The sequence below is a fragment of the Ambystoma mexicanum genome, chromosome 7p, assembly GCF_040938575.1.
Source record: "Ambystoma mexicanum isolate Mex_15411 chromosome 7p, UKY_AmexF1_1, whole genome shotgun sequence".
Taxonomy (NCBI): domain Eukaryota; kingdom Metazoa; phylum Chordata; class Amphibia; order Caudata; family Ambystomatidae; genus Ambystoma; species Ambystoma mexicanum.
Genome location: NC_090939.1, coordinates 193,919,619 through 193,931,970, shown reverse-complemented (window position 1 = coordinate 193,931,970; position 12,352 = coordinate 193,919,619). Strand labels below are relative to the sequence as shown.

At 39.9% G+C, this 12,352-nt stretch overlaps 1 protein-coding gene across 3 annotated transcripts in view; it reads right to left on the bottom strand.

The window, feature by feature from the left end:
* DSCAM (DS cell adhesion molecule) overlaps positions 1-12,352 on the bottom strand; it is a 1,793,910-nt gene that overhangs the window by 1,526,684 nt on the left and 254,874 nt on the right. For all 3 annotated transcript variants that reach the window (XM_069636048.1, XM_069636050.1, XM_069636049.1), the window contains exon 2: positions 7,933-8,250. In XM_069636048.1, the coding sequence (XP_069492149.1) occupies positions 7,933-8,250 (318 nt within the window). The remainder of the gene's footprint in view (positions 1-7,932; positions 8,251-12,352) is intronic.

Genomic DNA, 12,352 nt, shown 5'->3' with positions numbered 1-12,352 from the left:
GTAAGAACTGTTTTAAATTGGAAACTAACAGCCTTTTGACACAGATACCAGTATATTTTAAGCATAGCCAAGTAAATACACCCCAATGTGTTTTCAGGCATAGTCATAGACTGAAGCTATGATCAATGCACAATGTTCCACAGTCTTACAGTAGTTTCATAAGCCATATTGGGAAATCCCACATCATTCTAGTGGAGTACAAAGGAACTTAGCTGGGCCACTTCCATTCCTTAGAAAATGATGCTATTTTAAATGAACATTCACACCATGGCAATGAAATTGCACAGAGGGGAATACCCTGTATTAGAAAGACCCAATTTGCAAAAAAAGTAGTGGGGGATACGTATCATGCTTTCACAAAATCAAACAATCATGTTCCTGTGTGGTGCAAACAAACCAATATTCTGTGTGCTCTAAAATGGAAGCACATCTTCTCTAAACCCAAGCCTGTAAATGTTGATGCAATTTACCACAGTTTGTATTTTATATACATGCATAAACTAGAAGCTAACAGCATTACCGATGGGTAAGGCTATACAATATCATAGGGGGAACGCATATCAAGTGTAATATATATGTGACATTGATTTTGTCTGTGAAACCTTTCTCTGAAAGCAACATTTGTTAATATTGGAGAAAAGAATGTGGGTTGAGTTGTTTACAATTTGAAGAGAATTTTTAATACAATGGCCAGCAAGCCACAATGCTAACATTTAACTATATATATAATGTTGCTCAGAAATAGTTATGTAGCTATAGAGATATAGGTGGCTTGTGTAATAGGGGTGTTAAATCAGAGGTTCTGACTCGGGATAGGGAGTTTTGGCTGAAGAAGATGTTGTCAAAGAAGAATTCATCGAATTTGTTACAATGGGTTGTGCCCCAAAAATATGTGGGCTGTGTGTTTAGGTGAATAACTAATGTCAGGGTCTTAAGGGGGGTCCTGTGGGGGGTCTCCCTCACATATATTTGTTGCAAAATCGAAAAGTAAAAGAAGATTAGATGAAATCTTTGATGAAAACGTTGCTATCATATCACATAGCAGCACTGGCTCCATACATAGATTTGTTAGGCTAATATATATTCTAGAAAACAATCACAATTGTCTTACTGTGTATCAGGTGTTGGTGACTGATCACGTACTAGGCCTCTGAGACAGAGTATTAAAGTAATTGGGAAGTTCTTGTCCGCAGCTTCCTGTATTTCTCCTTCATGACTAGAAGACTCATTTATGTACTGATTTTGGATCGAAATCCTGATTCGTTTTCATTTAGCAAGCTAATATCCTTGTTTTATTTCTTTAGTTGGGAAAATGCAATTTATTCGAAGATTTTAGCAATAAATTATTTTTTTAGATGTGGTATTTGTTTTCATGCAAGGGCCAATTTCAATGCAGAGGTTGTCACTCTGTTTAACAGGGATATCTTACATAGGTCCATTAGGGATCTGCAAGAGTGCGTATGAATATTTTATTACAGCCATGGACCATGGATAACATTGTACTGCGGATGCCCTCAAACTGCATGTCACTTTGATTATCTCATCTGATGTTATTGTGTTAAATAATTGAAAATCAGCTGTATCGTTCCTATTGATGGCTGTGGAAGACCTTTCCTGTTGTCTGATTGATGTTAACTTGAATTTTAGTAACATTTTCTTGGAAAGCATCAGCTGGTTTGTTGATTAGATCAGAAGAAGGTGTTGGGTTAGTATTTATTCATTTATTTACTGAGTACCTTGAATACCCTGATTAATTCTGAGGATTTGTTCTGAGATGATGTAATATGGTTTGGTAAAATGTGTCCATCTTCCACTTATTTGGCAAGGAAACTATGCAGAGTAAAACTCCCTGTGTGTTGCCCTACACCATTGCCATTTTTAAATTGATTATATGTATGGCGCGGGGTGCAGGACAGGACCTCTAACTCGATTTGTTTCACCCTTCTACGCAGAGAATATACAAACCTTTCCACCCACTACACAATTTTAATATGAGAGGAGAAACAGTTTTTCCAGCAGACTCCTTTTGCATTTTTGAGTCTGCAAAGAGAAGGCAAAGTCAGTAGAGATCTACATTACTGATGTTCACCAGGTTTCTAATGGAGGTCAACTTACCAATCAGTGATGTGCACCCATGAGTATACAGCATGGATCTATAGGAATTCTCTGCATGTTTGTTAGGCATGAAAACCTATGGAATGCCCATGTTTCCAGGCCTAATGCTGCAACATCTGGTGAATAACTAAAGTCCCTCTGAAAATGCCCACACCCCAAAAACAATCCTGGTTGCATTTTTTAGTTTCACCACAAGAGGCTTTGCGGACCGTCTTCTGACATAGCATTAAGACAATCTCAACTATGATAAATCAGAGTAATTTCTCTATCGCAATGTAATTCCAGGAAGGGTCTTTGTTGTTATGGCATTGTGTTTAGACAGGCAATAAGTCAGAGTAACTAATTCATAAAATGTACATTATTCTAGGGTGTATATTTTTTGGTTGTCCTAATGTCTCCCATGGTACTATGCTACACATGGATACTCTTCCAGTCATTAAATGTTTCACAACACATATAATTTGTCCATCCAAAAACACACACACACGTTTCTTTTTTCCCCTCTCTCTCCCCACACTGTTCGTCAGACACCCACTCATGTCTTCCTGTCTGCGTTCAACTACATGGAGCCAGCTACACAATAATGGAACACAGTCTCCCTTTTCAATTCAAGAGGTTGCTATTTTCAACATTGTTCTATCCTCTATGAATTTGACCAGTCCCAATATTTTATTTAATTGATTTATTGCACATTTATAAGGTGCCTATACAGCATAACGTGTTTCCAGTGGCCACAAGACTAAGAGGAATGGGGGAACATAGGAGGAAAACAACAATAAACCGTCCTACTAGCTCTTGTGATAATCGGATTGTGAAAGGGCAGCAAACAGGAAGTGCATAATGTAGTGGCGGGGGTGGGAGGGGTTAAGGAAGAAGGAGTCCCCAGGGGCTCAGAGAGTGCTAAGGAGAGCCCGTAGGGCAAGTGCGCTGGTGAGGGGGTAAGGTCAAGTGCAAGAAGGGGGGCGGACTAGCCTCAGTGGTCTAGTCAGGGTGGGTGCCCAAAGGCAAGTGCTGGAAGGGGTTGTTGGGGCAGACCAAACCAGGGAGGGCCTGGCCCCTGTATGACTCAGAAGGGACCAGGAAGCCAGTCGCAGCAGCAGGGGGAGTTAGCAAGCAAGGGGGGAAGGAGGAGGAGAATATGAAGGTCTTGAGAAGCTTCCGGAACTTAAGGATAACCCGCTGAATTCTGAGAGGGATGGGGAGGCCATGCCAGAGGGAGGATCCTGCCAAGGAAAGAGATCTACCCACAACTGTCTGCTTGGAGAAACGTCTGACCTGCAGAGAGTCTGAGCTAGAGGAATGAAGGACTCTAGCAGGGAGGAAACATAGAAGAAACTCACTAATAAACTTCACCTAATATTGGTTTCCTCTTTACTAACTCCCACAGTGTTATATTTACCAATGCTGGAAAATTAGATGAGGATGACAGGCATTAATCACACAAGAGTGACAGGCTTTCCCCCATTTACCATGCCTTTAAATTTCATCCCTCTTAATGCACATATGAAATCTGCAACCTTATCTCCGAAAATGAGATACCTTTTTTAATTATCATGGAACCATAGCATAGGGAACACTATTCACCCATTGTGACTGATGCCATCCCTACTTGGTTCAAGACAATCTTGAAGAACAGGAACATAATAGCAGGTGAAATACTGCTCATCTGTAATGAAGCCATCTACATAGTCTCCCTCACAGATATCTTTGCTCCATCTGTGCATCCATGTTAATCAATTGGACAGGCCCCCAGGATATAACACACATTTTGGTGAGGATTTAATCTAAATGCATATTTGCGAAGAAATCCTAGTGTTATCCTTCCTTTAAACAATCTGCCCTGGGATTAGCACTGATCCCTATTTCTTGCCATTATCACGCCAACAATTTGACTTAGGTTGAGGTTTAAACTAATACAATAGAAACAAGGATCTGAGAGAAAGTATATAAACTGCATATAGTGGGCCATAGGGAATATAATTTAGGAAATATGTCATGTAATATTTGGAAATGCACAGATGATTGTAATCGGTTAGGAGTTCAGTAACATATAGTATGCTTTGAGTGCTTCCGAAGTAGGAGTTTGGAGGTTAGAGCAAGCTAATTGTCTGTGAGAGGTTAAGATATTCTGTAAAATAGTTGTGTGGTATCACATAGTGGTGTGCCAAAAGCCTACAACACTCCACCGATTTAGTATAAACCTGCACACGGTGAAACGGATGGGAAGTCTTTTGTTCAAGATATTGTAGATTGGTTTAAACTTCTTCTCACTCTGTACATTATATGAGATGTAGGAAAAAGGTGAAAATCAGTTGTATATGTATTATTGAGGTTACTATTGTGTGAGTCTGGTCTCTAAGATGTCTCTTGAGTGGGACATGTTGTGAGAAAAGACTGGACTAGTAATTTGAATAAAGGAGGAATTTCTGGCCTTCAATGGTGAATCAACTTAAAAGGTGAATAATGTAGCTTTGAGAAAGGTTTGGAACCATTGCAGTCTTTTTCTCAGAGGACGTGGTCAGCTTATTTTGTGGTAGGTCATTTAATGTATAAACTTCAAGTGGATTTGGAGTGCTTTGTATGCAACAGAACAGCCAGGAGTGGATTTGATTTATTTCATGTTTGTGTTTAGATTTTGAAGATCTATGACCTTATATCTAATAATGACCTGGAGTTGGTCTAATCCAAAGGGAGGGATTTATGGACTATCATCATGTTTATCTTCTATAAGCAACAGCATTGTAATGGTTTGTGAGATTTGTGTAATTATACTGCTCCCTGATTGGGCAGGATACTGACAATTTAGACTTTGTACAACAGTCTGATACAATGGCTTTTGTTAATTGATGGTGTTATGTTGAAGATGAAGGAGGCAACTAGTTGTAGTTTGCATAGATGTTATGTATAAGGTTGGTTGGTGGGAGCTATTTAAAATATATTTATGACAATAACTGATTTAAGTTTATAAGAAACTGTGATATTTCATGTTAACGACTGATAAAGAAGTGAGGCTCATGATTTCCTGATGATGGATTAAGCAACACCCAAAACATGTTAACAGAGGATACTGAGCTTGGAAAAATGTCATTTGTTTAAATAAAGTGTTTGTATTGCTTAAAAACAGTGCCTGTATTAACCAACGTTTATAGATCGGAATTGTTCACATGAATTGATGTCTTCTACCGAGACACCATCTTCTGCAATACCAAGCATGGCAAACTACCCTACAGTCTACCACATATATGTTACAATGTCGGGGCTACAGACAGGCCATTCTAGCAGCCATAACATTAAGGAGAAGATCCTACAGCCTCTCCATGAATACCTGAACGTATTCATTCGGTTTGGATAGTCTGTTGAGTGCATTCTTTCTTGTATGAATCAGAGTAATTATAATACATGGGCTTCACATCACCTTTACAATCTAACGACAACCAAATATTTATGTTAACTCTTCACTGCTGGATTAGTACTAGAAGAAAAGTGAACTGATCTGTTCTATAGAGAATCTGGCAAAGAATAGCCCACCAAGACATTTGCTCTTGGTTCAGAATTCAACTTAACAACAAGACCAATATTTCAAACAAAATAGAGTCAATCTTTTAGCATATACTGAATTACAGCTATCTGGACAATTCTCCTTTTTATTTCCTTGTTGTTCTCTATTTACATTCAACTTTAATACAGTCTATTCTTGATTGTCCCATGCTAGACTTTCAGGCTTGTAAATCCCATAATGTTGTATTTTTATTCCTATTTATTTGAAACACAGGGATGTCAATTTTGATTAGAAATGACTTGCAATAACACATTTACACAAGGTGGAAGCATGTTCACAAAGGGTGCCCGACAACAGCATAAAGATGAGAACGCATAGTGAGCCAGTTTATGAGAGTGTACAAATTAGGACATATTCCAGGGACAAAACAAACAGAAAAAAAATAAAAGCAGAAAACAGGTGACTAACCAAGGTAACATTAACTTAAGGTGGTGAGTGCTTCAAACTAAAGAGAAGTACTAATTAAATATACAAAATTACATTATTATGCGTCACTGGAAGCAGTAGTGGGGCATTTTGGGAAAAAAGGCAAAAACTGCTTGAGAGCATCTTTAGTCTATCAAATAGCAACATACTGTTTTGGAATCAATCTTGCATGCAGTCTTTGAACCTTGCGATGCATTAGAACATCCCGTCTCAATGTATGCAACACTGATTGAGTATTCAGTGTAGCCAGACGGGCATGCACGCAACCTATGACAAAATATGTCCCTGCTTTTACTATCCAGCATTTGAATGCTTTACTTTGTTTGTTATACATGCACCCCTCTTTCCCTCACCTACATTTCCCACTCCATTTTCCTTTCCGCTGCAGATTAAGCTGTGCATACCCTTGCCGGGGGCACAATACAGCAACCTTCAGAAAATCCTCAATGTTCTGAGATCGCGATGATAGTGAGTGGGTGCAATGTAAAAACCTCACATAACGAAACACATCAGCATCACATTGGTTGTCACACAGTTAATTGCATGGCTATTAATCTTCCAGGGCAACTACATGTTTCTTTCTGGGCATCCAGCTGACTTTACTTAGCAAATATATGTTTTCTCAGACAAATAATATCAGTGCTTCCATTAACATATATCTCTGTTGTCAGGCCACCTGAATGCAGTTTCTTGTGCTTAATCATAACGGCATCATGGGAAACTGATCAGTTACAAACAAAAATCTCTGTGTGAAAATATGCTAAGAATCTATTTTAAGGATCACATTCTTTCCTACTAGTAGTGAAGATTCCATAAGGCTCTAATTAGTGTTGCCCCTGAAATGTCTCTTATTTTGATGAACATGCAGGTAGTTTCCATCACCATTTTGGAATTTCATCCAAAAGGTGATGAGCTGTTGTTTCAGGTGCAAAAACATTCCTTCTAACCCCCCTTCCTGCTGAATGAACACCTCAAGATAACCGCCTCAGTTAATGACTAGTGCAACCATCACAGACGTCTGAATGGTCCTGGCTTTGACATTGCTGAGGGTACTTTTATGTTATGTTAATGTTAAAGGACATTTGTACTGCACAATATCACCACCAGAGTGGTCCCCTTATGCTCTGGTGGATCTGAAAAGGAAAGGGGGTCGGGTGAGTTAGTAGGACCGAGTGGAAAAAATGAAAGAGATCTGATGATCCCTGAAGAAGACATTTTCAAAGGTCGAAACACGTGTCGGCTATGTGTTTTAAATCCATATTAAATTTTCAAATTATGGAATGATGATCTGTGATGATTGGACATTAGTTTGTTGAGAAGATTTTAGTCCTAGGATAATATCAGCGTGAACTGGAGTTGCAGATAAAAACAACAAAGAACAATAGGGAGTGAAGGCGCGCATGGAGTATTGTTAAACCTCTGCAGCAGTTTCTTTTTTTCTGGCCTTGAGCTTAGGTCACTTGCATACAACCATGCAGGAACCCTCCAACTAGGAGATTATTAATGATCTAGTAAGATAGCCAGCTCAACCTGATAGCAGACACTGCTACTTTCTTGACACTTATATATAGTTGCCAGTCTGCATTATTTGCCAGCAGCAGAATGATCTAAGAATCATTTTAAAGTATTTTTAAGTGAGACACATGCTTCTAGAGTGCTTTCTGTAAAATCTCCCAAAATTATCTTAATTCACCAACATCAACACTGGCCTAAAATGGCCTTCTAAACATTCAACAATTTTCTTTCTAATAACAGAAGAAAACTTAGCAATATACGACCAGCCCGAGATGGAAGCACTTGCATTACATTAAGTACCCAGAGTCTGTACTCACCAGCCTTAATGTGAACATCCTGACTCCTTATTTTCCCTGAAGGATTCTCCGCTGTGCAATAGTAGGTGGTGTCATGGATTAAGTTATTAAAGCTTGAAGGCGGGAAGGCGGAGATTTGGAGAGTGCCATTAGGGTGGACGTGGCGGATCCCAGGTACATCGTAGATCTCCTCGCCCGTTGCTAGGTACCATCTGAGTGTCACCGGTTGGATCCCTGCTGCAGGACAGGGCACCAGCGTCCCTGTGGCGCTAGCGAACACTACCTCTTGCAAAGATGCATTGACAAAATATAAACTGGCGTGTAGATCTTCACTGAAAACTGCCAAGACAAAAAGGGAAGGATGCAAGTTACACAAGAGTCATACAGGAATGATGCGCACTTCATAATACGTCTTGATTTTAGGGGTTTATCGTACTGAATGCACCCTTCGTTCCTTGGTTTGTAGAATTCAAGACTTGTCTTGTGAAAGGCAAGGCAATATATGCAAAATAGGTGCCATGGGAATGTTCACAGTACATACATGCATAAATACATACATACATTTAGAATTGAGCTGAACTCAACAGTGCACTTTGCCTAAATGTCCTGAGAGTATCTACAGATTGAAACCTCTTGGTCCAATATTGCAATATAGGACCTACATCTGAATTGACCATTCTGTCGGTATGCCATAACAGGTGCTTGACATTATCTATTCCATTGTCACAGTTGCAATGTATTCTGAACTCATTGTCATATCCCCCTGGATTTGTACTGAGCTATTTGATTTTCTTCATTACAATAGGGCATATTTTGCTACACTGAGCAATAACATGTGATTTAGTACAGCTTTGAGTTTCATTCTGCCTGATCTCCACTCTGCCTCCGAACTAAGAGGCGTCCAAGATTACTGAGCCTGAGGCATATCTACCAGCATCCGCCAGCTCCCTGCAGTCAGACTCTACATCAAGCGATTACAGGAGGTAGTAGGGGGCAGAGGAAGACCAGGAACTGGTGGAGCCTCTACCCGCCTTGCAGTTAATAACTCTGCCTCTCAATCAGGCAGGGCCTGTGGGGTCCCTGGAAGGAGACAATCTCTGCATCCCCTGTCCCCCCAACCCCACTAATCTTCCACAGGCTATTCCTTATCATGTATGTTAACATTTCACATCCTTTGCTACATGGTGCCATACATAACATTTGCTACAGAAATCGATTTTTTTCTTGAATGGTACATAGTTTGTTACCTTAAGCCTTTTCGTTTGCTACAGTCTTCCATTAGCATTGATTTAAATATCAACTTTTACATTATGTCAATATGTCACATATGTTGCTTTATTGTGCAGTTGTATTGCTCCCTTGGTATTTATTCTTCGTGACACGTCCTTTGAGGCACTAGGCCATGCACTTTGCTGCACTAGACTTGCCTGTTATTTATTTATTTATTTCATCTTTTTTTTTTTAGAACACGCCTAATACCAAACCTGAGTTCGGTTTCTAAGCGCGGATCCGGGATTCGAAACTCTGTCTTTCTTCCAAGACCGATAATAATCTACAGCGGTAGCCCCACGCTCAGGTGATATTCCCTCCTACTCAGTGAGGATATATAGTATATACTTAATCAAAAGGAAGGAACACAACTATCTATGTAAAACAGTCGATGTACCCTCAGATAGCAATTTCTCAAAACAGCCGCTTAGCAAATATGGGGAGCATTCTGTGTTCTATGTACTCAATAACAGGCAGTGTGATCAAAAAATATCATTTTAATATATTATTCTTGTATAAAGCACAAGTAATACAAACATTAAACAACATATACACATCACATAGTAATATACATGCTAAAATCATTCCACCTCACAACATCAAAAGTCACCAAATACTTGATCACAAGAAACAAAAAAGGCAACTTAATTATCCTTATTCCCCATTTTGTTAAACAATCCCAACTTATATAAGTTTCTGTCCTATGTGTTACAGGTAACTGGACAGTCTTCAGGGGCAGAAGTAGTCCTGTGCTTCAGGTAGATTTATCTAATTCACACACCAAATTCGTATATCTAAGGGTACAAAACAAGAACAAATTACTACACGGGCATTATGGTTCCAATTACTCGACATAGCCAATCCCTAATCACCAATAGGTTGGACGGTTTACAAAAAATAATAATTTACCTGAACCAGGAGTCCGAAGAAATAAGTGTCTTCAAACTTAATAGCACAACCAATTGTTGCTCTTCACTTGTCTAGCCGGTAGGAGGGATCACTCAAAGTACCTAGAACCAATGATTAAAAAGACTAACCTTTAGTCGCTGCAAAAGCTGTAGCCCAGACATTTACTCTAAAAAGGGTTACGCATACCCACAAGGATACATGCCCTCTATAGAAAAAACCAGCTCACCCTACGATGTAAGTTCAATTCTTCTCCTTGACGTGCATCATTAAATGTAAAGTTTTCCACATTCATGCACTCAACCTTCAAATTAGCCATCTATTCCCTGCAAAAAAAGGTCTCAGTAAATTACAACCCTCTAAAACACCATGGGTCTTCCCACAAAGAAACCTCTATGAGGGTCCCTTACCTTTCTCATTCTGTTGTTGCCAAAAAATTTCAGAAAACGGCCACGTTCTATGCAAAAACGACCCGCACCGTCAGGGACAGAAACCTCCTCATCCCCAGGGGTGATCCAAGGTGAAGGTGTCACGCCTCTCGTTCTGCAAGAAGCCACCGGAGCATGATTAATCTAAGTCCCACTATCAACATCTTGGGACCCAAAATCCCAAAGCCCACACACTCAGTTACTCACCCAGTGTAGCGCTAATTCTCTCTAAGGGAAGGAGATAGGGCCCGCCGTCATGCTGGCGGAATACACATTTGCCGCGGCTAGTAAATACTACAATGAGACCACAGCGTCGCGTCACTACGCCACGCGATGACATCATCACGCCACACGTTACGTGATGACGTCACGCATCAGAAAAACGGCCCGAGAAGGGATGACCAATGAGTTTCCAACAGCAACAGCATAATAACTATGCTGTTGATGAGCAACTCACCCAGATTGGGAAGAAACAAACCCACAACATGAATTGTAAAGGAGAAAACACAGCGGTCTGCATTAGGAACAGAATACCACAAACTGCACCACTCAATCACGTCACTAAGTGACTAAACAGTCCTACGGCCGTGACACACAGCAGGGGTCCCGCCCCTGGAAATGCCAGAAAGCTGTAAGACATCAGTACCCCGAACTCACAACTAGGCTAGATCTCGTTCGAGCTCCAGAGATGATGATCAATGGCCTAGCCACACATTTGTAAGTCCTATATTAAGTCAATTTCAAGCCCAAATAGTGTCTTAAACCTTGTCCCATAGTTCTTTATGTCAACAAATACACATTGATGTGGACATTGGTTGATGGTGATAGAAAGTGCAAAACTCATCTGACCAAAACGCACAGAGCCCCAGTCAGTGGCCCACTTATCTAATATTATGCCACTCGATGTTTTCATTAAGTCCTGTCACATGACTATTGGTAAGGAAGATAAGTTTTGGTTCCAGATTGATCAATTTCCTGTTAATTTCATCTTGGGATCTCCCTTTAACCTTTTTTAGAATGCACCATTCAAAATCCCTAAAAGTATGACCCTATTCTTCCTAGTCTTGCATTTTCTGTTGTTCTTGCCTATATACAACAAACCACAAGGACATTTAATCATATAGATTACATTTTCAGTTTTGCAATTTGTATGCTCTTTTAATGTCCATTCTGAAGTCGGGCCAAGGTTAACAGAAGTCATTTTCCGTGTTAGAGGACACAACACATTCTCCACAAGGATAATGTCCCACAACTCGGGGCATACCCCACAAGGTACTTTGGGCGGCCTCAGAAAAGACAGTCTTGTGTACATCATTCTTCATGACAAGATTGCGGATATTAGTGTTTTTTTTAAAGGCTATCAAAGGCAGTGGACTGTTCATGGTCTTTTTCCAGTTCCTACAAATAATGTTCTTAACTTTGTAGGACATGTTACTGAAAGTATTCACGAACACCAACGGGGTATCATGATTATCATTATTTTTCTTTTTCTTTTCCAAGAGGGCTTCTCGATTATTATTGAAAGCTCGTTTGGCAGATTGTCTGACCTGACAATTTTAGTAGGGTAGCCTCTGTCGATCAATTTGTCCATTAATACATTTGTGCCTTCCTCATAATCATGTCTGGTAATGCTATTACGTTTAAGTCATATAAATTGCCCAAAGGGCAAGTTGTCACGGACATGCTTAGCATGATGGCTTTTGTAATGAAGAAGGGCATTTTTGTCCGTTTTTTTCACATACGGTTTGACCCATAGTTGGTTGTTCTGATGGTAAATCGTCAAATCCAAATAGTTAACCTCAATGGAGCTCATGGAAGCTGCAAATTTCAGATATCTA